Source organism: Chlamydotis macqueenii, chromosome Z (assembly GCF_036417535.1).
Source record: "Chlamydotis macqueenii isolate bChlMac1 chromosome Z, bChlMac1.mat, whole genome shotgun sequence".
Classification (NCBI taxonomy): domain Eukaryota; kingdom Metazoa; phylum Chordata; class Aves; order Otidiformes; family Otididae; genus Chlamydotis; species Chlamydotis macqueenii.
Window position 1 is genome coordinate 7,526,532 of NC_141593.1, and position 26,662 is coordinate 7,553,193.

The following is a 26,662-nucleotide window of genomic DNA, read 5'->3' on the forward strand; positions in this document are numbered from 1 at the left end:
AAGAATTTGCCAGTTTTACAGAGCAAACTGCTGGCTCTGGTGATGTCAGTGGGAATTTTGCCACTAAGGCAGCAAAGCCAAGATTTTACCCATTCTATTATTATGTGGATCTCAAATCCTACAGCAGAAGTGCTCTGGGGCATGTTCAGATGAAGGAATGAATTTTTCCCTGCTATTCTGGACTGTGGTCCTCTCCTGGGCAGGATTTTCTCAATTCTAACAGACACCTAAGGGAGTGGTTGTTTGTTTAACACTTTCAGACTGTTTCCTATCTAGTTTGCCATGCCAATAACTCCACATTGTGTGGAAATTAACTGCGGCAAGGACCAGAGAATGCATAGATGCTCAGTGAGGAGACTAAGGAAGAGGCAGACAGGAGGTGGGGGAAAGATGGAAAAGCTTGGCATGAAATAGGGGAGCCTGATTGTGGGCCACTGAGGTTCAAAAGTAATTTAGCTAAGCAGATGACCGTGTGCCTAATTAGTTAATTATTCCACCGTACCACTATCCCCCCCATTTGGAAGAAACCCTGTTATCATCCTCATGACCTCTAGGAAATGCAAAAGATGCAAAGGATCAGCTGTTCCTCCGTGACAGTCCTTTTAGCAAATTAGTGGGGAAAATTGTGCTTAGCAAATATTCATTAGGGCTTCATTTTCCATTAATCCAAAAGGAAATGTGGAGAGCCTGTGACTTCAATCACGCTGAGGCCCAGGAATTTTAATGAGCTTTAAATGGGCATCTGTCAGAATCCTGACTTTGCCGTACTTCTCCTGCCAGCCAGGGGGATGAGTAATGGCTAATAAAAGGTGGGAGCATCTAGGCGAACTCCTCTCCCTAACAGGAAAGGCAAAGTTGTAATTTGCTGTGTTATGACACTGTAATTATGCCCTGATGAAGAAAACGAGAGTATTAAAAAAAACCCCTTTCCTTCCCCACACTGTGGCCCAGATGTAAATGCGGGAAAGTTGGTTGAGTCAGGTCAGAGGGTTGTAGGCTCATGGGCTGGGGGGAAAGGAGGAAACCCTCCTCCTCCCTGTCCTCTTACCCTTGCAGCAAGGAGCACGCACTGTATCCCACTCATCTTGACCCCCCTGTGCAAAGCAGAGCTGGAGTTACCTATCGAGATTACTGCAGAGCAGGACAGCGGCTGGAAGTACCTTTGGAAATAAGACCACAAATAAAACAGTCCCTTCCTCCTCAAACTACACAGTTTTCTCCTAATGAACACTGCAAGGGGTTTAGATGTTGATTAAAAAAAAAAAAAACACTTGGACACACCCATTGCCTTTTGACTTTTGCTCAAATACAGCATGCTTAAAAATAAAAGTCAGATTGAAAAGTTTCATTCTAGGCTTTTCTGTCCCAAAATACAATTTCAACAGAATATTTTCTGAGGGTCTCTACTTTAACAAAACTGCATATTCCAACTAAAGACTCATCTCTGGATATTTTTCCATGCACCCTCAGAAGTCTGTAAGAGTGTACGCTACAGCACTCAGGCAAAAAAAAAGGCAATTCCTTTTATCCAGCAATTTGGGTTTGTAATCAGTTGTAAGCAATTTGGGTTTGTAATCTCTCTTGCAGAACTCTCAACAATGGGAGACATGGCCAAACAGTCCAGACCTGGGGGAGTCTTCAGGCTGAGTTGAGCTGGGGTGTTAAATGTAAAATTCTACAAAACAAAATAAACCTGTGGCTTTGTGCATATCTTTCTACTTGTTACCACAGTCCCCACACAGACACAAGAAGGGTAATGAAACTCCTGCACGTAGACACTAAGAAGAGGCACAGATTAGTGTGGGTCACTCAAACTACAGATTAAATGAGATTATGAGGAGTAAAGAAAAACTATGAACCACATTCTTTCATTCTTTTTGCTCATATTCTTCTGTTCTGTCTTTCAATGGCCACACGTGCTGCTGCATTCCTCTGTCTCCAGATTTTATCCTCATGTCTGTCCTGGGAAGGTTAATGAAGTTAGCATAGCTTCTAGGTGACTTTCTGAGTTCCTGGTCTTCTGCTTTGTTCCTCTGAGAGTCTACAGACTGCTTCCTAGAGGTGACCCCTCACCAGTCAGAGAGGGGATGCAGAGTAAATCTCCACCGTGTGTTTTCTCATACCCTATTTCTCTCCATTCATGGGTCTTCTTTTTCTCTTGATAGGACCAGAGGGCTGTAACCTGTTTATCTACCATCTGCCCCAGGAGTTTGGGGATGCTGAGCTGATGCAGATGTTCCTGCCTTTCGGTAATGTCATCTCCTCGAAAGTGTTTGTGGATCGGGCGACAAACCAAAGTAAATGCTTTGGTGGGTAAAGATAACAAAACAATTAGATTCATCCAGGAAAGGGCTTTCTCTAAATACTTTACCTTTCAAACTGCTTTCTTTCTGCTTAAGCTTTATGATTTCTCTCAATTTACTCCTGTCAATACTTTCTCCCTTCCCTCTTTCTCTCCTAATTGTCTCATGCTCAGAGTTGTGTGCGCTGCTTAGGGGTCAAGGTTTGGCATCTCACCAGCAGCAGGGCACTGCGGCTGCTGGTGGTGGGGTGGAAAATACTGCCACCCCAGAAAGGGGCGTGGGGAGGGTACAGAAAAGACTAAAGCACCTGGAGGAAAATGGAGGGGGCTGGGAAGGTAGGTGCAATGCTGATGGGGTCAGCAGCGGGAGCATGTGGCAGAAAGGGAATTTCTGAACCTAAGGAAAACGAAAAACAGGTCATTGGGTTGAAGGGGAGATAGAGCTATAAGGGCAGCTTTCCAGCAGCTGTCTAAGCATTAGACTGCAAGGGGACAAGGGCTGAACATCAGCTGAAAGCCTGGTCTTCTAGGAGAATGGCTGCTCGATGGACCGCAGACAGCTACGCATTGGTCCTGAGCCAGCACCACAGCAGACACAGATAGACAGAACTAGCCCTGTCCCTCAGGCCTCAGGCCACGCTAAGAGGCTCGGTTTGAAAGCTGTGCTGTGCTCACACAGCTCTGGCCTCGCTGCTGGCTCAACCCCAGCAGCTGGAGCAATGGGAAGAGAGCACAACTTCAGCTGCCCATGAGCCACCAGCTACAGGGACACCCTGAGCTGCACCCACGACGGGAGGGCTCAGCCAGCCAGCAGCCGTGTGGTGATGTGCATGTGGTGTCTGAGTGGGATCCTGCTGTTTGTAAAGGTGCTGCTGTGAAGAGTCCCTTCTGACAGTACAGCAGCATGGGGGCTCTGCCACATTAGGTCCCATCTCACCTGATGGACACAGGATCTCCCTCGTCCATGTGCCCAGCCCTGGGATGTGTAATTTCTGGTTCCCCGCCATCCTGCACTCTTTGTTGAGAAGCGCAACAGGACAAACCATTGCTTTTCTTTTCCTATTCCTTGCAGCTGATTTGGACTCTGTCTCTCAGGCAAACTTCCAGAGTTAAGATTTACTGGAGTTTCATTTTATTTTAAAGCCGCTCTCAATCTCCACACTATGCTTCCCTTCCATGCTGCCTTCCCCTTTCCCCTTCTGGATAGCCCACCTCCCAAAACTCTTACCTTATTCTTTGCTAGCTATGGTGCATGTCAGACAGTACTTGCAAGAGTTTTGCTCTCCTTCTCTATGCACAGTTCCTCCCTGTGCATCCACAGAGGGTCTGAACAGGCTATTTTCCCCTTTGATTGAAGGAACTCCATCCCCTGATGTGAGGGGACACAGTGTTCCCCTTCACCAGTAGTCATTGAGTTGCTGCACTCACAAGCACTAGGGAAATGAAGGACAAAGAGTTTGGTGTGAAGAGGCAATTGGGAAATTCAAATGAGAAATTATGAATTAGCCCAGTTCTCTCCAGAGCCTACCTGCTTTTTAGAGCTTTACCCGCATAAAAGCTTATAACAAGATGAGCAGACCAGCATAGCTCCAGGTGACACTGACAACTAATGCTTCAAGGACATCCACAGGTTAGAAATGGACCTTTAGTAATGAAATCACTGTTCCTGTCATAAATATTTAGAGAACTGCTGGGCCTGGTTCTCCACATATTGACAAGTGGGAAGACCAAAGGTAAATGGAGAAATGAAGTGAGAGCCAAGTCTGATATGGGAGCATACTTCTGGACAAGTATTCCTAGACCTCCTTTTAGCTCAAAGACTTTCTGGCTACAAGGCTTCATGAGGACAGCAACATGTACCTAGCTTGTAGGGCAGGGTTGTGGGGCTGGCATTATTGCTGCTTCCAAGGTACTGTGAGATCATTCTTGATAGCTGAGCAGGAATTGAGAGATCTTAGCAGGAATTTGTCTTAACATTAAGTCTTATTGGGAGAAATTAAACATCAGCTTGTTTGATGAAGTAACATCCAAAACTAATGGTGGGATATTCCAGCGCAAAGGCAGGAGGGTGCCCTTTGGTTGTATAGACCCAAGTGCATAGGCAAGCAAAAACAGGAATTAGAGACTGCTAATGGATCTTGGTCACCTTACATTAGCTTCTGAGACACAAATATCCAAGTCCAGTCAGTTTTGGGTCCCAGGAGTCAAGCCCCAGCTTTCTCTGGCTTTAGCTTACTCTCCCATAGAGCTGAGTGCCTGCTGTGACTGTTGGTCTCAGAGAAACATGTTGACTGTGCTGCCGTGTGCACCACCTCCAGAAGGACAGAAATAGCAGAAGTACAGGTAGCTAGTTATCACAAGTGTGTCACGCTGCTCTTCAGAACCTCCCACCCTGCTGACCTTCAACTTTAAAGCAATGTAAAAATGTAGAGTGTATTACAGAAAATCAGATCTTTCATTTGTTTTCTTAAGTCCACTCAAGCTGGTGCAGATTATATTTTTTTGTTCAGAAAGATTATTTTAAAAATGCTTTTTCCTAAAGGAAAAGAAGGAATTTTGTTAACTTTGAAAGTAAGAAAACTCTTTCCTTTTCTGCTTAAACATTTCCCAAAACTCAACGTGTGAAAACATAGCATTTGCATTCTGTTTTGCTTTTTTTTAAACCCAGCTAGAGCTCTCCAACTGGTAGCCTGGGGGGACAATTCTGTCTGGCCTCAGAAAGATATTCCACCATTATATGACCTTTTAAAATGTATCTGCTATGTAGATCCCAAGTAAATTGCTGTAACAGAGTCTACCCCCAGGATGTCGAGAAATTGTCAAGAAGTCCTGCTTTAGACAAACTTGAAAAATTCTCTGGAGAAAAATGTCACTATGTTTTTTTTCCACAGGAACAGAAAATACTTCATTCGCTGCTCATGTCTCACTGTTGAACTACCTGTAAGCACCTGGTTCAAACTGAGTGAGTCAGTAGAGTAGCACCTCAAAATAGGACTTCTATTCCTTCCCATTTGGCTCTGGATTCTCCCCTGCATTTCCAGCACAGTTATCTCCTTTGGCCACTACTGGCAGGGCAGCGTAGGAATAGCCACGGGAGTGTCAGGAAGAAAGCACAATCAGCCACAAGCCTATCTCCTGGTTTCTGGAGTCCATGACCCTGCAGAGAACCGTTAGCACCCGCATGCACTGAAGAAACCGCGCTGTGGTTATGAAGCCTTTGACTTTCCTAATTCAGAGGCCACTACCTCCTGGCTGACACAGAGCCAATCTCATATATGAAATGTGACAGTGCTCAAAATGTGTCTCTTGTTTTCCATAGCAGGACTGCTTGCTGTGGTGTGTAAGACTGCCTGAGAAACAACTCTGACTTCTCACTGAAAAAAAAAAGTCATTTAAATTGGGAGGCTTCTTTGCCTTCAACCTTTCTTCTGCTGTATACATCCAGGCTAGAACCAAATCTTTCATTTTCTCTTATAATTTTCCAGACCTCTGCCTTTTATTTCCCTCCCTATCCTGATGCAGCTGTAATAAGTTTAGATTCCCAAGCGCCATCCACACTTCTGCCTCTCATTCACCAACACCCTGTCTTATCACATGGCCTGAGCCTCTATCACACCAACCATATCAGCATCTCCTTGGGTTTCTCCTCAGGTGCTACCCTGTCCACCCTCTTGTATTCAGATTTACTGATTTCACCTTCACAGCTCTTCACCGTTCTGCCCTTCTCTCTCCTCTCTCTCTAGTCCTTCACTCAATGCCCAGCTGATACCTGCAGCCTCCTCCCATGCATTTCTTTTACAGCCAGCATGTTTCTCCTAATGGGCCATGCTGTCCATTCCCAGTGAAATGGCAAGGCCACAGCAGGAATCACTGTCCCACTCTGGGAAAAATTATACTTAGTTAGACACTCCTTGAAGATAGTGACTCCCATTCTTGCAGCAGGCTGATCTAGGAAGCCTTGCACAGAGGTACAGTGTGCCACAACATGAAAGTCAGCTTCTGCAGGACCCTGGTACTTGTCTCCGTGCAAGGCAGAGACTGCACTGGGTATCTCACCTTCTCACTGCATGAGTGTAAGTTCTTCCATGTGTAGGTATGCTAAATGTCAGAGGACATGAAATACGTTTATGTGCTGGTCTCAAGAGTTCTGGTGATAATTCCCCTCTCAGTTATGCAGACAATTTAAATGTGACCACTTTCTGTACAAGGCAAAAAGAAAACTCCAGTAAAATGACACTATTTAGGCTTTTAAGGCAAGTAGTCAATGTGAGAAGAGCCATTCTTCAAGCTGCTCACACATGGCTAACTCTACCTCTGTTGTGGGGTGACGCTAAAATAGAGTCCTGATTTCAGGAGCATTCTTGTGTTGTCACACAAGATACATTTTAAGAAGGCACTTGAAGATGTTAAACTAGTGAAATACAGAGTCAGACGTGTTCTAGGAAAATGTTTTAACAGAGAAGAGAGAGAAAAGGATAGGTCTGGGCAATATTAATTAGGAAGACATGACAGAAATTAGAAAAACGAGGACTTGGATGGAGCAGCAGAGGCCAAATGATTACCCCACGGTGTCAAATAAGATGTAGATAAATTAAAGCTGGAGGAATTGCTTTACTGGTGCACTTGGAAATTCTTTCCTCCACTCACCTCTTTCTGAGAGCAGTGAGCATCTGGATCTGCCTGCTCTTTGCACCCCATCATGCAGCAGACACTGTTAGGCCAGTTCTTCTCCGTGTCCCCACCTTGTTCCCCACGTGTGTCTCCTTGGCATTATAGGTGTTCCCCATACCCACCAACGGAGCACCTTCAGTTTCTCCCTATGGGGCAATGACTCCAGGAGGCTGGGAAGAACCTCTCTGATGCCCACAGAGACATTGTGGTTTCCCTCCACTCAGCACGACATGGTGTGACACCCCAGATGTCAGCAACCACAACTGCTGGATGTTTTTCTCCTTTCCTATGCATTCCAGATGGACTTTCACACTGGCAGAAGGGATGTCCTCCCCTTTTGAAGTATCCCGCATTAAACATAGCAAGGTGCATTCTAGCTTTGACTGCAAGGGCTTCTTAGGACCATGGATTTATATGTCTTAAAGAAAACAACTTGCTTGATTCTTGGTGTAGCATGGAGATTGAATTTCATTCCGGATTCCTGCAGGGAGCCCACTTGAAATTTGCTAGTGGGCCGCTCCATTTGGCAAAATATCCAGTCTTCTCCAAAGATGCCAAAAGAGACAAAATAACATCACTTGATGAGGGCCATAGTAGTTAATTACCTTTGCTGTTAAATATTTCTATTCCCTACTAAACTTCTGGCTCCTAGCTTATGAAAAGAAACAAGGAAGCCAAAGGAGAGTGATTAAAGGTGAGAAAACCAGTGAGGAATGAGGACTGAACACAGGAGAGGGTGAAGCTCAGGAGAAGGGCTGAGGGATGGGTAGAGCTTGTATCATGTTATTAAAAACACACTGTGGCAGCTCAAGACTGTAGTGGGATAGCAGAAGGGTGGAGTGGGAGATGCAAGGCAGCAGGCAGGTCGTGACAGTCTGGAGAGTTTCAACCTGGAAGCTGAAACAGAAAGAGGAAAGAAGTGTCAAGAGACTAGGACACCGGCAAAGCTATGTAGGGCCCTGGGACCAGGGGCGTTGCAGATGAGGTCTAAAGTGCATTGGCAGTGCTCCATGAGACGTAGGAGTGGAACAACAGACCCTGAGGTACATCAGAAAAATATTGTTCAGCACCTGCTCACAATGTGCCTCCAACATGCCCTGCCAAATCTGGCAGTTTCTCATTTAATAAAAAAATCCCAACAACTCTCCTTATGTTCACCCAGAGAAATAAGAAAATCCAGGAGTAAGGTGGTAAGAAATTCAAGTCACGTGTGCCTGCCCCATGTGTGCGGTCATGGGCCAACCTAGCTGGGTGCCTTGGGTTCGCCTTCTTGTAGCAGGACACTTACTCATTTTCATAGGGCTTTAGGATCCATGAATGAGGAGAGTTTCAGTATCAGCTCAAAGCTTTTTGGGGTTTATTTTCTGATTCTTCTTTTTGTAAATAGGAATATTCTCACCAGATGAAGGAATTATTAGAAAGCAGCTGGGAGAGAGGTGGAGCTCTGCTTGCTGCTATTACCAGTACTATGATTAATTTGTTTTTCTTTTTACTTTTAACCTGATTTCAAATTTCCTAAGAAAAGTCTCTAGCTGAGCCTTTCTCCCTGTAACCCATGGAATTAGGCTATGTCCTTTGCTTTGCATGATCCAGTGGCAATACATTTTGTTTCAAGTCCCTGGACAATATCAGATTGTCATTTCTGTATAGCTACAGGCTGTGGACCAAAGCTCAGAGTGTAATGGAAGAAGCCACTAATTTGAGTGCCTGAGTTGAGACCATATGGGAATGATTTTCCAAAGGTGTTAAGCATGCCTGACCCTTGGGATATTTTGTTTCAGATCAGCACTGGTTTGTTGTGGTCCTCTCTGCTCTGAAGGACCTAGCAGAGCCAGCCAGTCAAGGAGAGATTCATGAGGTGTCCAGCTTAGTTGGAAAGTAAGCCAAGAAGAGGAGGATACCATTAGAGGATGCTTAGGGCTCACAAAGGAACAGGGAAGGAGGCACAAAAATTTGTTATTTCCTAGCTGCTCTCTGTTATACTCCAAAGCAGGCAGGCTCTGAGACTTCAGATATGCAGAGTAAGAATGGGACTCCTCTCCAGCTGGTGAGGAAAGAGTTGCATGAGTAAGAAAGAGAAGGAGCTGTTCATCAAACTCACTGTGCAGCACCTCCAGCCATTGCAGTTGGTTGGGGGAAGCTTCAGGGGGAGGAGGAGGAGCGGGAGAAGTATTAGGGCTGTGAGCCACTATTCATTTACAAACTATAATTAATTTGATGTTTAGATTAATTTCTGATGCACTCTCAAAGGTGCACTGAAAGCATTTTTCCTTTATTATAATGTTGATTGCTTATTGGGGAGATAAATCTAACTGTCAGTTATGCACTGACTTACCAAAACTTTCAGACCGAGCAAGCATGTATGCATAAGGAACAGCTGTTTGCAGCAATCCAGTTAAAGGGACAGCTCTGTCTGTTCCCAATAACTCACATTAAAGAAAATCTATACACTGTACACAGGGACTTCTGCTTTCTTTTGTAGCTTAACAATTTATTAGACAAGAATATTTTAGCAGAATCTATCTTCTATTTATCTGTCTGTCCATGTGTCTATCATTGTTCTATCCATCTCTCTGCACAAGTGACAGGCAGAGTCCATCCAGAATATTTCAAGTTATGGATGTGTTTGTACATACTCACATGCACACTTACACAGTCATTTAAAATGTTTTTTCTCATGGGGTAATTAGATGGAGGAACTCATTACTGCAAGGTCTTTGTGGCTACTCATTTAATGACCTTCAAAGGAAAAGCAGCTATTGATGTGACTAATAGAAATGACCGATGTTAAGAGTTAACACCAGAAGAAAGAAGAGAGGAAAAAGAAAAAGACCTTTTAAAGAGATTAAAAATTTAATGCTCTGAGCTTCAAATCAGTCCGTCAGCACTGGGACCTAGGAAGAGAACCTGACTGGGCTCTCATTTGCCTGCACTGCATGCTATCTGCTGCCACCTCCTCTAAAAACCCTTTGACATTACACAGAGTAGATGAACCCTAATTGTATATGGCTAGTTCTACATATGCTCGCAGGATATTATAGTTTCAAATGCAAACATCCCCATGCGTAGAAATGTCAAAGGAGGGTGTCTAGTGCTACTTTCATTCAGGCCAGAAGTTTCTGTTCAGAAGTTGGAAATAATGACCTTCTCAACGGGCAGGCTTATTTCTGAATTCAAGGTCATTAATCTGCAGAGCGTAGACTTACCACATCCCGCTGTTGTGAGATTGCAGACCCACCACAGTGTTTTGGCTACCCATTACATGTGGGGTTTTTTTTCGTTTTCCCAAGACCTCTCTGATGCAAGGCAAATTCAAGCTGTAGAATGGACGAGTCTCTATCAATCCATCCAACCATCCATACATCCCCACATATATCTACCTTCAACTTCTTTATATCCGTCTGTCTTGTCTCATTCACTGCACAGGACTACTCTTCAGCATTTCAAAGTCTGTCAGCTAGCTACTTACTGAGCAGCTGTTCAATAGATCCTCACAGCTCTGTGCTTGGCCTCAGGCCTTCCTTCCCGCAAAATATTCAGACCCTGCTATGAATATGAATTTATTATTATTTCCTCATCTGTTTTCCTAAGGCCCTTCCCAGCAGAGCATTTGAGAGTTTCACAGAGCTAAGGAGCAGCGTTTTCACAGTGCTCATAATGTCTTCATTTCACCAAGGGGATGATGAGTCAAAGAAAGATATTCAAAACTATTTATTAATCTTGGATGCATAATCTGAGATGCCATGAGCCTGATCAGTCTGTTTGCTTGTTTTCTCAAAGTATTTAGCATGATGCAGGGAACACTATGTTTTTGTTCACTTTAGATGCAGGTACAGACAGCAACCTTTCTGCCGGTGAGATCTGAGGTCATGCACCAAACACCAAGAAAAGAGGAACACACAGAAAAGCTTCATCTTCACTGGCAAAGTAAAGAGGTCTCACATATCTGCTCAAACACCATGCCATAACTATACATACCTTTTTAACGTTTGTGTGCCATTGGCTCTATTTGGGCCATGGCAATTAACTCACGGCTGGACGTTGCTTGGGCATGGCTCAGCAGTGACAACGGCCAGGGACAACAGTATAGACAAGGCCACCCTCTTCTGAAGGACAAGAGTTTAATCATGTAGATAGAAGCCATGATGTACCATTTGCACTCAGAGCCTGCCCTATTTTATTTACTAGTTAAAAAGTAGCCTAGGAGATCTTATTAAAGGAATTTTGTGATGCATGATATACCCAGCAAAACTGGGATGTCATGGCAGAAATAGGGATCAATTCCAATTCTCTAAGCAGCATTTGGTACTACAACTACAAAACCATCCTTTCCCTGCCTTGTTTACTGTCTACATTCCAACACTTGCAATAATGAGTCTGATACATTGCCATTTTCCTCACCTTGTTATGTTATTCATTCTCTACAGTAATTAAAACAAGGATGCCATGAAAAAGAAAAATACAGAAATGTGTGTTTAGAAGCAATGCCTTAATGCATATACAAAACAATACAGAATTAAAATTTTATAGGCATCATAATTTCTTGCATTTCTAACTCGAATGCTTCATTTGCAACCCTATCACTGTTATAATGTACTGGTTCATGTGATATCTTCCTTTTTCAACTAAGTAAACCAAAATTTAAAAAAAAAAAAACAAAAAAAAAAACAGATGAGATTAGCATCTTCAAATAGTATATATTGACTTCTTCAAAGGCTGTCATCAGGGTAACAATTTGCACATCCCCATAAAAATAGGTATACCTTTCTTAGCCATTTATCAAATCCCCAACCAAATTCAACATCATCTCCACTCTCTCCATGCTTGATCTGTAGTATAACACATCTGTAGATATGTACATTTTATATGTACTATATATATTTGTGCAATAGCAAATATGTCTGCAAGTTATTAAAAACAATGAAAACCACTGAACAAGTGGTTTGGATTTGGGCAACCTGCTCCAGTGTTTGCTGGCCTTCAAGTTGAAAAAGCTTTTCCTTGTACCCAGTCTGGACCTCACTTGTTTCAATTTATGTCTCTTGTTTCTCATTCTCCCACCATGCACTGCTCTGAATCATAGAATCATAGAATATCTCAAGTTGGAAGACATCCATAAGGATCATTGACTCCAACTCCCTGCTCCTTGCAGGACTAGCTAAAACCAATCCGTGTGACTAAGAGTGTAGTCCAGATGTTCCTTGAGCTCTGATAGTCTTGGTGCTATGACTACTTCTCTGGGGAGTTTGTTCCATGGACCGGCCACCCTCTCAGTGAAGAACTTTTTCCTAATGTCCAATCTGATATTCCCTGATGTGAAGAGACTTTCTCTGTGTTCTTGCACTCATGGGGCAAGTACTCCAGCCCTTGTCCATCCTGATGACCCTATGAGGAACTCATTCCACTTTGTCACTGTCTTTCATATACTGGGGGAAAGGGGTACCCAAAAGTAGATGTCCAGGTGTGATCTAATGAACACTGAGAAGGGTCATTCTTTCCCTAATTGACTGACTGCTCTCTTGTTAGTAGAGCTCAGGATGTTGTTAGTTGTCCTTTTGCAGGCCAGGGCACATCTCTACTGAGATCCTCAGTGATGTAACCCATGGAAAATCTAGAGACAGTGGGACTATGCCCTTTTCACCAGCTGAGCCTCAGTGTCCTTGATATTTAGCCAGGCATGTTTATTGTTATAAAAGGGAAGAGGTGCTTCTAACATCTAAGAGCAGCTGCTGTCTTTGGCTGCTTCACAAGCAACAGATTTTTTCCCTTTTTGGCAATATGACCTACAAATCTGATTATATTCTGACCATTTAAAGGTGAAATTTTATGATTGTTCTAAAGGTAGGTCTCTAATGACCCTTTGAAATCCTTCTCTAGAAAGGTTTCCAGAAATTGTAAAGTATTTACCCTGGTCATTGTGCATCTCCTGACACAGCTGAACAGGCTCCAGAAAAGTTATTGTGTTACTCATCTTTTAAAAATGCTCATGAGACAAGAATTTTTGCTACCTGATATTAGCAGTCAATGCAAGAGCCAGGTTTTTAGGGGCGACTCAAATTTTTACCTCATCCCTTCAAATTAAGATCCCTGTCCAGATTTTCAGGAACTATCCTGCTTTTCTCAGATCTTCAGTTTTTCTAATCAAAAGCATTTTCATAAATGTGTTTTCCAGCAACATTTCCACTCTCTTTATGTCAGTAATTAAAACACACTCTTATCCTCCTATCTCTCACCCAATGGTGGATCAAGAGTTTGGATGAGTCATTGGGCAAGGCCCCGGAAGCCAGAATTACATGATGCTTTAGTCAATCTGTGATATGATTCGAGTCCTGTAGACTGACTGTAGCTCTTCTGAGGGACTGCAGAAGGCTCTTCACAGAGATCTCTAGGATCCAGGATACTCCTTTGCAGGCCATTAATGGTGAATGCCCTGCTAGCAGATCCACAGGAATTTATCAACCTCTACGCTATAATATGAAGGTGTTTCATTCCCATTGATGTTGATGACAGAAGAAACCAGCTGATCATTTCTTTGTTCATTGTGGGTAGTTGAAAACACAGAGGTCTTACATTGACACTGAAAGAACTACAGATGGAACAGCTAGTTGGATCTGGAACAGTATGTTTTCTTCCAGCTTAAAATGTACATTTCTTTCTCCTCTTGGTACCCAGCATAGTTCAGTGCCAGTTCACAACCTCAGGGTACAGATATTAAAAAACTTTCTCTTTTCTTTTTCTTTCCCAATAACTCGCCGCATATAAGAAGGTTTTTTCCTGTTGATTTCACTTTTAGTTTTGTTAGCTAGTTTTCACACAGTGGCCTCCATAGAAAGTAAAGTATTGATTTGAAAAGCATGGCCAAAAACTGTTCATCACTACTTCTGTCTTCTGAACAGAAACTTCCAGACTTTCCCACAAGAGAAGCTTCAAGTCTTTCTGTATCTGTATCTGTATATTGGGTTGCCCTAACCTACTCATAACATGGTATTAGGCGTGCAACAACATAAAGCAGGGAAGAGATAGTTACTTGTCCATCTAAGTAATGATCAGCAGGAGTAAGTTGGGGAGATTCTATGCATTGCTAAATCAAGAATGAATCTATTTCACAGACCCTCTGGGACATGAGAGAACTGACAAAAAGTAATCACTATCAATTCACAGTGTGGTTCACAGTGCACCTTCCTGATTGGTTTTCCTGATTGTTTTGGTGTTTTTTTCTTGATTAGTACAGGAGGGAATTACTTCCCCACTATGGAATATTATGAAAAAAAAGGTCAACTTTTTAATAGTCTCTTATAGCCCAAGAAAGATGACGGGTGATTTCAGGATGCAGTTGGCTTTCTGGGCTGCAAGTATATATTGCCAGCTTATGTTGAACTTCTTATCAAACAACACCCTCAAGTCCTTCTCCTCAGGGCTGCTCTCAACCCATTCTCCGCCCAGCCTGTATTTGTGTTTAGGATTGCCCAGACTCATGTGCAGAACCTTGCACCTGGCTTTGTTGAACTTCATGAGGTTTGTGTGGGCTCACCTCTCTAGCCTGTCAAGGTCTTTCTAGATGGCATCCCTTCCCTCGAACATATCGATCACACCACACAGCTTGGTGTTGTCAGCAAACTTGCTGAGGGTACACTCTATCCCACTGTCCATGTGGCTGACAAAAAAATGTTAAGCAGTGCCAGTCCCAATATCGACCTCTGAGGAATACCCCTTGTCACTGATATCCACTTGGACATAGAGCTTTGAGTGCCACCATCCAGACAATTCCTTATTCACAGAGTGATCCAATTCATGAAATCTGTGTCTCTCTAGTTTAGAGACAAGGATGTTGTGTGGAACAGTGTCCAATGCTTTCACAAGTCCGGGTAGAATATGTCAGTTGCTCTTCTCTTATCCACCAGTATGATAACCTTGTCCTAGAAGGCCACCAATTTTGTGGGTTTTGCTCTATCATTTTCCCAGGCACAGAGGTGAGATTGCTTGGCCTGTAGTTTCCCAGGTCTTCCTTGTTCCCTTTTTAAAAATTGGGGTTATGTTTCCCCTTTTCCAATCAGTGGGAACTTCACCATACTACCATGACTTCTCAAATATGATGGACAGTAGCTTGTCAACTTCATTCACCAGTTCCCTCAGGACCCTTGGATGCATGTCATCAGGCCCCATGGACTTGAGCACTTCAGGTTCCTTAGACAGTCTGGCACCTGATCTTCTCCTACAGTGGGCAATTATTCTTTCTCCCAGTCCATGCCTTTGCCTTCTGTGACTTGCAGCAGTGTGGCTAGAGCACTTGCCCATGAAGACTGAGGCAAAAGAGTCGTTGAGTATCTCCGCCTTCTCCATATCTCGGACAACTAGCTCCTATTTATTTCTGGAGAGGGTCCACATTTTCCCTAGTCTTCCTTTTAGACCAAACGTATCTAAAGGAGCTCTTCTTGTTGCCCTTGACATCCCTTATTATTGTATATAAAAAAAAAAAACAACAAAAACCAAATACTATTCGCTTATCTATGAATAATTCCTCACTGGTAAGTTTGTTCCTTGTGAGGAAGATCCCCATCATAATCTGGGTTGGAACATCATGCTTCTTTTAGAAGAACCACAATGCTTATTGTCCGTAGCAGACATGTATGTATACTGGTCTAATATTTGATTCTTGAGGGGTCTCCAAAGAAGCCTGAATCCTTCACTTCCTCCATCCATTTATTGGATGACTTCAACTCCTACTTAGCAGAATGGGTAGAACCACACTCCATAGCATCAGACAAATAGTTTTCAGTGTTAAGTGTCTCTCTCTTATGATGAGAAATATTTTGTCGTTTTCGATATGAGATTTTTACTTCTTTTTCTCTTTCTAGAAAAAGTTGGTCCTGACCAGATGCCCTGGTTCTAGATGTATGTATAAGTCAAAACCTGCGATCTGACCATGCAGTAATTTAAACTGTCTAAATTCTAGTCTAATATTGAATCTTAACCTTGTGCTTTCCATGTGAGTCATTACAGTAATTTCTGTACTAAAACAAAAAAAAAAAAAACAAACAGAATGTGAATGAAAAGACTCACAGGAAGAAAAGCTCTTCTTGGTTTGAACCACCATATTCAGGGTCAGCATCTATAGCCCTCAACCTTCTTCAGAGAAGATACTGCTTCTTTGGAACACTATCTGGAGAACATTCAGCTGCCAATGCAGTACTCAGTTCTCTGCACATTCCAGCTCACACTGCCTCAATGTATAGAAGTAGTTTCATGCACAGGAAGACAGGAAGGTGACATAAGGAAGATACTTGTGTATTTCAAGCTACCTCAATGTATAGAAGTAGTTTCATGCACAGGAAGACAGGAAGGTGACATAAGGAAGATACTTGTGTATTTCAAGCTACCTTCTGCACTGGGTGTTCTGACCTTTAGAGAAAGTTAATCATGCCATCTACTTTCACTCTTCATTTAATCTCCCCTTCCCATCTGTTCACTTTCTCTCAGCTGGAAGCAAGATGAAGAACGAGTACCAGTCAGCTGTCTCAGTGGTCCGCAGCCCACACTTTGGGGCCATTTATTATAAGACATTAACATCAATTGTCACCTCTATCATGACTGTTACCGCAGTCCATGCCAGATTAGTAGGCAAGAACTGATTTTCTAAATATCTGAAATGTGAAATGAACAATAGACAGACAGACAGACAGACAGATAAGCACTATCAGAAGGCTCTGATCCTTTGAACTGAACTCTGAAATGACACATACCAGATACATCAGCTCATGTGACAGATTCAAACCTTCTGCTTGAATCATAGCATTCCTTTCAGAAAATCTCTTAATCAAGATTTCATTTGATAGATACTCCACCCCTATTGCTAAACAAGATGTTCCAAAATAGTTAATTACCTTCACTATTTTTAAAAAATGCATACTCAGTGTCTTATTTCCATTTTAAATTTGTGAAAGGTCTTCTTCCATCCAAAAGAAATCATCAAGCTCTTTTTTTCTTCTGTATTAAAAAGAAGACGTTCTATTAGAAATTATAGACTGTGGTCAGAAGACAGTTTAACCTTCTCTTTGATAAACTGTGGCAACTCTCATTACTTTTTCAGAACTAGAATCATTCTTGTAGTTCTGAATATTTCTTAGAACTTATTTTTTGTACAGAAATCACCAGAACTAAATGCAGAATTCCAGTAAGGATCTTTCCTGAGTCATACTCAGAAGCAACATCACCTTGCTACTTCTAGAGGATATTCTCCAGAGACTGGCTTCATCTCAAGACTGTAAAGAGTCTTGGGACTTCCCATATTTCAACATAATCCTGAGAGCTCATATATTTGGCTGTTATCGTAATATCCATGTTCTTCTTAGAATCACTGCTTTCTAGTGAAGATTTCCCATTTTTATGAGTGACCCACTTGCTTTTTCCTGTGGATACTTAGTTTTACATTTGGTTGGGTTAAAATGAACATTCTTTAACTAAGTCCAGCCTACACAGTGACCCAGGTCAACATGACTTACTTCTGTTGTTACTTACCACTTCACAATTTTGTATGATTGGCAAATTTTACGAGTAATTACATTAGATGTCTTCCAGGTAATGTTAGAGAAACTGAATAGTGCAGAGCTTTCAGCATGCTCCTGGAGACGCCTGCTAGAAACTCCTCAATATTTTAAGTCACAATTTAAATTTTTTTTATTATCCCGTGTTTAAGAATTTTGATATGGGCTGCTTTCATTTTCTATAAAGAAGAGCTCTTACAAATATTCTATAAAAGTTTAAGTGTACTGTATGAAAACTTTGTTTATTAACCAAACTTGCAATTTTGTGCAATCAGGTTCATTTGATAGATGCTATTTTCTATTAAACCATGATGATTGGTGTTAATTATACACCTTTTAGTTCTTTGCCATATCATGTCATATCAAACTTTTCATAATTTAACTTAGGCTTATGAAAGATTAACTAAGTTTACCAGGTCATCTAGTTTACATTCTTAAAAATTAATAATAAGGTTTTTTTTTTCTGGAACACTTTGAAGCTTTTCTAATATTCCATAAATTTCTAAAATGAACATTCATGGTTCAAGATATTTCTAAGCCAACTCTTGGAATATTCTGAGGTTCCAATTATCTCACCCTGCAGACGTGAAATATTTAAGAGTAGTTGTTTAGCATATTTGCCAGTTACTGTCTGTTCATACATTAAAAAAAATGGGTGGATGGATGGATGGGATGGATGGGATGGATAACTGGATAGACGGATCTCACTTGGACATAATTAAACATCAGTGGAAGGTTAAGTGTTCCAAAAAGTCATTCAGCCCTGTTAGACACTGGAAAACAGCTGAAGTGCTATGCCCTTGATCTGCAGACATACTCTTTTATTGAGTATTCCAGTGCCCATAAATCACCTTACAATACAATATCTTCCAATGCACACATATATTATAGAGCTACTTACATACAGATTGTATTCTGAAATTCTTTACAGCACTAAAAAATTGCAAGACAGCAGCTAGTACATCGTGTAAAGAACATAGCAAAGTAAAGACCTTACAAGGCAATTAAAGGAAAATCTCCATTCTCTGATAAGACTAATAAACATGAAGAAAGAGAAACTGAGCAGTCGTAGGAGCGAAATGGACTGAAGTAGCAGGGAAGTGCTGAGGTGCAGACAGTCAGCTCCCGATGCAGGGAGAAGGGCAGGAGATCCTCCCCAGCACCTTTCCCTCAGAGAAGACTCCTGTTATTTGAACACCTTATCATTGCCTTCCAAGCAGAAAATTACTCCTTGGCGTTCCTAGATCTCACCCTTCCCTGGTTAGTAACAAAAGCAAGGAAGACATGTGCTAAGGAGACAGTTATATTAATAACCAATCATATTAATAACTAATTCTTTAATTACTAACTCACATGCTTGGAGGAAGGAAATAAGCCAGGCCTTCAGTGCTTTCTGCAGGTTGCTTCACCTTAGTGGTCTGGCAAATGTCCCCTCTGATGTCCTAGGTAGTAGCACTTTGGACACAAGGGAAGCAGCGGGCATGGACTTCTCCTACACGAGTACCCAGCCCACATGTGTGACGTTTCTTCTCTTTCACCACACAGGAATTCCCCTTCCATAGGCTGAGGGGCAGATCCTTGCTCTTCTGTTGTTCTCATTTCCCTCCAGTGAGACGAATATGGGTTGAACGACAAGAGGGAAGAGTTCAGAAGAAAGATCCCCTGCTTAACTAGTGACTTTCATAACTGAAGGATCACGAAGTGCCAAAAAAGATCCCTCATGGCAGTCAGACAAATACATTGACAGTCAGAATGAGAAAAAGGTATCTCTGGCCTAAAATAGCTAATAAGCACCAATGTCTATTTGTTTCTGTTGGAATCTCTTGCAAAGTGCGTCTCTGAGATGGTAGTTTTGTGTAGCAAGCATGTGGAACACAGATCAAATAACTCTTCTTTATTTTAAGATAAGTTAAATATTTGTTTCTTTGAGGTTCCTCCCTTCCTTTCCATTGCCTGAAACCAGCCGGGTTACATGAGTGGACCTGCTGTAGGACCATCTGCCCCCAGTTCAGGAGTCTGGATCAAAAGCTTGCATCTAGACCTGTCATTTACTGTGGTCTTGACTTCTGGTTTAGGGGATGCTTAGTGTAGTTAGCAAGCACTGGGCTTCATCCAAAGGAAAGCTCCAGCTGAAGAGAGGCAACATGTTGTTCCAACCTGGTAGCACATCATCAAAAGGCTGGTTTGCACATTAACCGCTAATTCTCCTTGCAGCATGCAAAGAGAAACAGAAAACTCAGGAAGACCAATTAGGGAACCATGGGAACCTAACAATGTGCTCATTCAGGACTGCACTTACTGCACAAACTAATTCATGGCCATGCAGAGACACTACGCACTGTGAATGAAAAGTTTACAGTTGCAAAGCAGTCTTCAGATGCACTCTGAGATAGATTGCTAATTCCCTTCTTTATCGTCTCAGCCGATTAAAACAGAAAAACAGCCCTCAAGTAATAGCAATTACATCAAGCCATTGGTGAACATGCTGGCGTCATGAGAAAGGCATGAAGATCCCTCAGCATGCCTCACTACCAAGACTTCCTGTGGAAGAAATGGGGAGAAACCAAAGCACTCTCCAAGATGAAACCCCATTTTCTCCTTGATAATCACTTACACAGTCACGCAGGAAAGGAGCATGTCAAGAGAAGTCATGGACTCCCAACATCAGTACCTTCCTGGAAGGTGCTGTGCAGAGTCAGGAAGATTATATGCCCTGAGCTGCAGTCCTAGCAGTTTTCTTCTTTCTTTGCTGCTTTGATAAATCATTTATTAGAACAGCCTTTTTACATAATCCCTAGGAAAAAAAAAAAAAAAAGAAAGAAAAAAACAACATCTCCCTATAAAATAGATTTATCACAAAATCCTGTCCTCCTACCAACCATCTTCAGACCAGAACATATATTTCTCTGATTATTAATTAACTGATGCACAGAAACAGCTTCAAGCTTTTTAACCTCTCCCTTTCTCTTTTGTCCTTCAAGAGTGTAGGTGACAATGCAGGGCTGGTGTTCAAAACACAGATAGCGTCTTGAGCGATTGTAGTACTACCATCATGCTTTGAGCCCTATAGTCATGGACTCAAACATTAAAGCCATTCAGAAAGCAAGTATTTTCCCAGCACATGTATTCTGTTCCTAGTCATACATGTTTAAATCTGGCACAACACCATTAACACTGCTGACATTGACATGGAGAAACAAAGACGTTTAACTGCCAATAGTGCACATAACAACAACAAAAAAAGTGATACAATCTCCCAGTAGGTATCTGACCTGAAAAGAGAAAGGTATATGATATTGCTAACATAGCTTGTCAGGTATTTGACCCGAAAAGAGAAAGGAATGTGGTATTATTAGCACAGCTTCTCTGTCTGTCTATCCTCCTATCCCTTACCACTGTGACATCTCAACTCTCAGGATAAGCCGTAGGTTTTCTTCTTTTTGGAGTCCATCCAAATAACTTCAACAGTATGAAATACAACTCCACATAAATAACAGGAAGGGAGAGAGCCGAATGCACCAACAACTTCTGAGCATATCAAGCCCCCTGAATCTAAAAGAGTCAAATGAAGCCAGAGGAATTAGCTGCTCTGTCCCTAGGATGTGCTCACAAGGAAAATACACAATTATTGCTATTTACCCTCCTCCTTCTCTCTCCCCAGCCCTCCCACCCCAAACCTTCCGCCCTCAGCAGCCAGTTAGTGCAGATTTTGTATTGCAGCAGTGGATAACAGGACACCTAAGGAGAAAAAACTAAACAACCCAAATCTAGTCCAAATCTGTAGGCAACTAATACCAACAGCATCAGAGTACAACTCCCAGCTTCATTATCTGGTCTAAATGAAATATAGTGAGCAAATGCACTTCTGATCTCTCTTATTAGTCCCATTTGTTAAAATCCTATATTATTTACAGCTTCGCACAGAATGAGGAAATGGCCTTAGAATTCCATCTCAAAAGCAAAGTGATAATAAAAACTAGTGTAGCTTTGTGAGTTTCTCTAAAGACAAGGTTCTTGCAGAGGTGCAACTGTATCAGCATCCCAGCACCAGGGCTTATCACTCAATTGAAGGTCTAGTCTTGACAAAAGCAGACAAATAGAAGATTTCCATCATATTTGACATCATTTCTGGTGGGGTTTGCATGCATCAGCGGTTTGATTCAGCAATTAAAATCACTTTGGGAAGTGACTCTCCCAGGCATTAGCCAGTTAACAACATTGTACCTTGAGATATCCATCCCAGCTGCAGAATCAGGTAAATACCACAACAGAGGTACCTCGATTTAAGCTAGGTGCCTACCTTCATTGCAATCAGCACTGGTCCCTGCTACACAGCCAGTGGAACTTGATTCATTTGAGCACAGCTAGGAGTGTCCTGAGAAAAAGAGAGAAATCATGTCCTGCTCTCCACTAACTGTACTGGCTAGACCTCCACTGGATGATTTAGGATCCCAAGGTGATCTGCTCAGAAATGCATGCGTGTCTAGACATACTCTAGATGTGCACGTTTAGTCAGTAAGAGGTAGATCGCAACAGGACCAGGTCCCTTCCAACCCAAACTATTCTACGATAAATCAAAGTTCACAGGCAAGCTAGGTGCTCTAAAGACATGATATAAGCAATTATCCAGCTACAGCCAACTCAGCTTTCATGTTTGGTAGCTGTGTGTATTAGTAAAGTAAACATACCTGGCACTTTCCCCTAGCACTGGGGCCAGCTGGCACAGAATGACCCACACCCAAAATATTAAATTCTCTTACTTTCCAGAACATCACAGCCACATCCAAACTAACTACTGAAAAGAGCCTCTGTTCTGTGCTAATACTCAGACTTTGTCCAGGAATTGTTTAGAGTTAGGCACAACCCAAAACTATCACAAGGACCTTTCTAAAAATTCAGTGGTACAGATGATTGGGTTCCAGTTTCTTTGAACTTACCTGGCACTATTTTAGTTTACTGTTATAGATACAGCTGATGGGTATTGGACAGGAGTAGTAGCAATTCAGAGGTAATTTTAAAAAGAGCCGAGTTTTGCTACATCCTATGTTCAAAGATATGAGGTAGCTAGACAGCAAATTTTAAGTTGAAATTTACTTGAACTTGAAGTTCAAGTAAAGCATTTCCAAGAGACTTTCCAGCAGTATTTAAAGACTGAATCAAGTAAGGTGAAATCAAGAGGTGTTTAGTTTGTTCCTTTGCTGAGATCAAATTATGTAGGACTTTGTTGACTGATAGATTATTCAACTAGTCAAATGTAAACTGTGAACATTACCAGGTGATTACTGGCTAACAAGTGATTGCAAAAGCAGCTTCCTTGCCATTGAATAATACCCCAGCTGATTACTCACCACAGCTCTCCAGTTTTCTGTCTAGAGATTGATGACTGCTGTGAGGCTTGAGCAACAATTTTGCTCTCATCTTCAGAGCCACGGTGCTGGTACCTCATCATCCAGGCAGTTGGCAGCAAAACTGCATGGACAGCCAGTTACTTGGAGCCTTGGCTTCAAAAGGGGAGGACAAACAGGGATGTCTGTTTATTCCGTAGACCTCCCTCTTAAAACCACATCTGCCATACCCAGTAAACCTGTTGTCTCACTTAGAGGCTAAGATCATAGGTTTTGTGACCTCTCATAAACTTATGTTATTAGCCAAAGGAAGGGATTACAGCTTTAATGCAAGAACGAGAAGGGGTTCTTGCATATATGTGCACGTGTATGCACGTCTTTTTCAAATGCAAGCTACCCTGTGTCTCACCCTGTGAGACTTGCTTTTGAGGAGGAACTAGGCCAGGGAGGAGGTGCTGCTGAATGCATCCACAGTACAACCCAAGGCTGTAAGCCATGCCTGGTGCCGTTGTCAGGAGCAGCTGTATACCTGGCAGCAAGTGCTTAGCATTAGCTTTTTGAGGGGCTCTCAAACTGTCTCTTTATTTCAGCCTCTCTATTGAGAGGCACTGGGTTCCTAGGGTTGATTTGTGCTGCCAGAGCTTTGCAGGGGTGGGAAAACAGATGGCTTTGTCTGAAGTGCAGGCTGGTCCAGGTTAGTCTTATCCAGGGTTTGTGCTCAGAAATGTTGTTGGCACACAGGGACTTTTCTCATAATGGTAGCAGGTTATACAATGTGATGGCCCCTTCTCTCACTAACATCTCAGACCCATAATTAGTCCAGCTAAAGTTACATACAGTCTGGGCAAGTGAGGCCTTTTCCTGGAGCTAACATAAAAAAAAAAAAAAAAAAAAAAACAAAGAAGGAAAAAAAAAGAAGCTCCGCATCAAAAACCCTCCCCAAAGATTAATGCATTAGATACATTGCATCCTGTGTGGTTCTAACCCATCTTAGCTCTCCTGATCCCTAGAAATCAAGTCTTCCATTGAGACAAAGAATGTCATTTTAGGTGGCCATTAGATACAATATTCAGTCACTATAGGTATTTTTACTGCTGGATGCGCTCCCTGCCTGATTGGATGATTTGCTGGCAAGGTATGAAACTACTTACAGAAACCATGTTAGGAAAGCACTAGCGTTCATCTTTCTCAACTGCAGAGTCAACGTAAAGTCTACAGTAATTGTCAGTTAATAAAGCTCCTCATATTGCTTAAGCAGCCAACAATCAAACTATTCGTGCCAATGAATACCATAATGGAGAACTTATTAAATTCACATTTTACTTATATTGCCATAATAAGGAAGTAGCAGTAGGTATATCAGATTTCTTTCATTGTGAATATTGGAAGGCAAAGGAAAGGTTATGTTAAGTGAGTGAAGGAGGGTCTAGAGATTTATCCTAGTCATGATGGAGGGAAAAAGAGCAAGATAGTGTGCCTTGAGACCATGTGTCACATCTGCTGACACCCAGCTCAGAGGTGACCCAAATCTTGTGTGTGCTGGTACTATGGCACCAGCATTTGGATCCCCATGCTTTACATAGTCTTTTGTCCAAAGTGGCTCTCAGACCAGGCACTGCATCCTGGGACACTGATCTGTAACAAGCCCTCCTACCCTTTTTCCCCCATTGGCAACCATCCTCTCCTCACTCTCCTGCCCACCTGCCCACCCTCCTACCTGCTTACTCCCTCCCTTCCACCACCCTCACCCTCTTCCCCATGTTCATTCTCAGTGGTCGTTGCATGTACGTGCCGTGGCCCGCTTCAGCTCATTAAGCCACCTGCCTTGCCTCGTGTTTTGACAGGTTTTGTGAGTTTTGACAATCCTGCCAGTGCTCAAGCTGCTATCCAGGCTATGAATGGCTTTCAGATTGGCATGAAGAGGCTGAAGGTGCAGCTGAAGAGGCCAAAGGATGCTAATCGTCCTTACTGAAGAGTTATGGGAACCAATGGATACAAAGCACTAGCACAGGTAACTGCATGGGGAGGAGGGTGTCAGCTGTGGTCGTAGCCTCTCTTTGTGTTGTAAACCCTCAAAAAGATTCAGCTCTGTGACTCTCTAGCTTCTGCCTTTTTCACTTAGGCCCCTGGCTAGAGCCACACTGCACAGACATGCACTCACACATAAACCAGGAACCATTTGTGTGTGTGAAGGATGCTTAACAAGGGATGAGACACTTTCCCCACCCCAGAGGCATCCTGCATCTCTAGAAAGTCTTCCTGGTCACTTAGAGGAGAGCCATCAGCTGTCCTGATTCCCCTTGCTCAGCCAAAGGGAGCATTTCTGGTGGCTGAAGAAAATCTGCAATTAAGAGATGGGACTGGGCTGCAGTTTAATCCCAGGTGACTGGACTGGGACAGTGTCTGTCTCAATAGCTCTGTGTTGCAAACGTTTCAAAGCATTCTTCATCCTTCATGCAGTATAGAATGTACCCAATTTCATCCCAGCATAGTAACTTTATGTAAATATGCCTCCCTGACAGTTAAATAACCCCTAATTTATTTCTTCCCAAACTCAGTAAATTAATAGAAGGATCCATGCTCACTTCTTGCTCAGTTACTGTTACCTTCTGTGTATAAATAAAACCCAACCAAAGTTAAGGAAGCTTTGCTTGAGTAAGGACCTAGACAGATCTGAATGAGGGTCTCATTGTTGGACTCATGTACTTCATGTTGTTGGAAAGGAGCCAGTTTAGTGTTCCAAGGGAACTTCTAATGCATGTAAGACTGTCAAAAATATCAGAAACAGCACGCTGTTTCATTGGGATCCCAACCTATCAGGAACAACAGAAACAGAGATGTTTCCAAAAATGGAAATATTTTCCACCACAGGCTAGCTTTTCCATTAGATAATTCTTTGAGAAACAGAAATATAAAACTATATGTGTTTGTTACAGAGATAAGAAGTCTCCCAATTGTTAAGGCTGTTCCACACCAGAGATTCCCCAATAAACTCAGGGTGGCCCTAACCTGCAACAAGCACTTTTCAATCCCGAATTAGTGACAGATAGACGGGTTGGGTGACCTTTCCAGGGCATTATAGCTGTAATGTCTAAGACAGATTGATTTTGATTCAGGCCTTTTTTGATCCAAGGTACAGGCAGGAAATCCCTATCTTCAATCTTTCTAAAGAACTATGAAGTGTTCTGGTTTTTCACTAGTATCTCTAATATCTTTGACAAATGTATTGTTCCAGTCTTCAGAGCAGTATCCTTTCCACTGAGAATTAAGGAACGGGATCAAAATGCCTTTGAAAGAGGTGCTGCACTGAAGACAACATGAAGTGGATTAAGAAACCTTTCAGTAAACTTATTAGGTACACGTGCAAGATACAGCCTCCATAGTTTAGAATCTCCTTTATATGTGACTGTATGAAGTATAACTATCAATGCATTTTCCCTCTTCAAATACCTCTTTTCTTTTCCTTGCTTATGACAAGGCCTCTTGGAAGCTTGAAACCAAAAGATGTTTCCATGTCCAAATGCTTTTTGCTTCATCACACTGGCTTTTTACTGCAGGTTTTGCTGGGGGAGAGCGGGAGATGCATGCATGCATTTTTTTTTTTTTTTTAAAGCAGGGACTGTCTTTGAAGGTGAGATTTTATGTAACACTTGCAAAGGGACTGAGGAACCCAGGTGCCTCCCTAGTTGGGCACCAAGCAATAGCTTTATGTTGCAGCATAGCTGCGATCAGTGAGGATATGCGTTTTTCTTATGATCGTGTGAGAAAGTGCTGGGCTGTAGACATCTATGTTGTTAAAGATT

At 42.3% G+C, this 26,662-nt stretch overlaps 1 protein-coding gene across 10 annotated transcripts in view; it reads left to right on the top strand.

Annotated features, from left to right (window-relative positions):
* CELF4 (CUGBP Elav-like family member 4) overlaps window positions 1-26,662 on the top strand; it is a 710,880-nt gene that overhangs the window by 660,567 nt on the left and 23,651 nt on the right. For 6 of the 10 annotated variants that reach the window (XR_015261394.1, XM_086769886.1, XM_086769887.1 and 3 more), the window contains exons 11-12: window positions 2,166-2,309; window positions 24,704-24,870. Coding sequence is in view for 9 of the 10 variants with exons in the window: in XM_086769886.1 (XP_086626012.1) it covers window positions 2,166-2,309; window positions 24,704-24,831 (272 nt within the window). In the remaining variant the exon portion in view is untranslated. The remainder of the gene's footprint in view (window positions 1-2,165; window positions 2,310-24,703; window positions 24,871-26,662) is intronic. The other 4 variants (XM_086769891.1, XM_086769893.1, XM_086769892.1 and 1 more) reach the window with 1 other exon arrangement.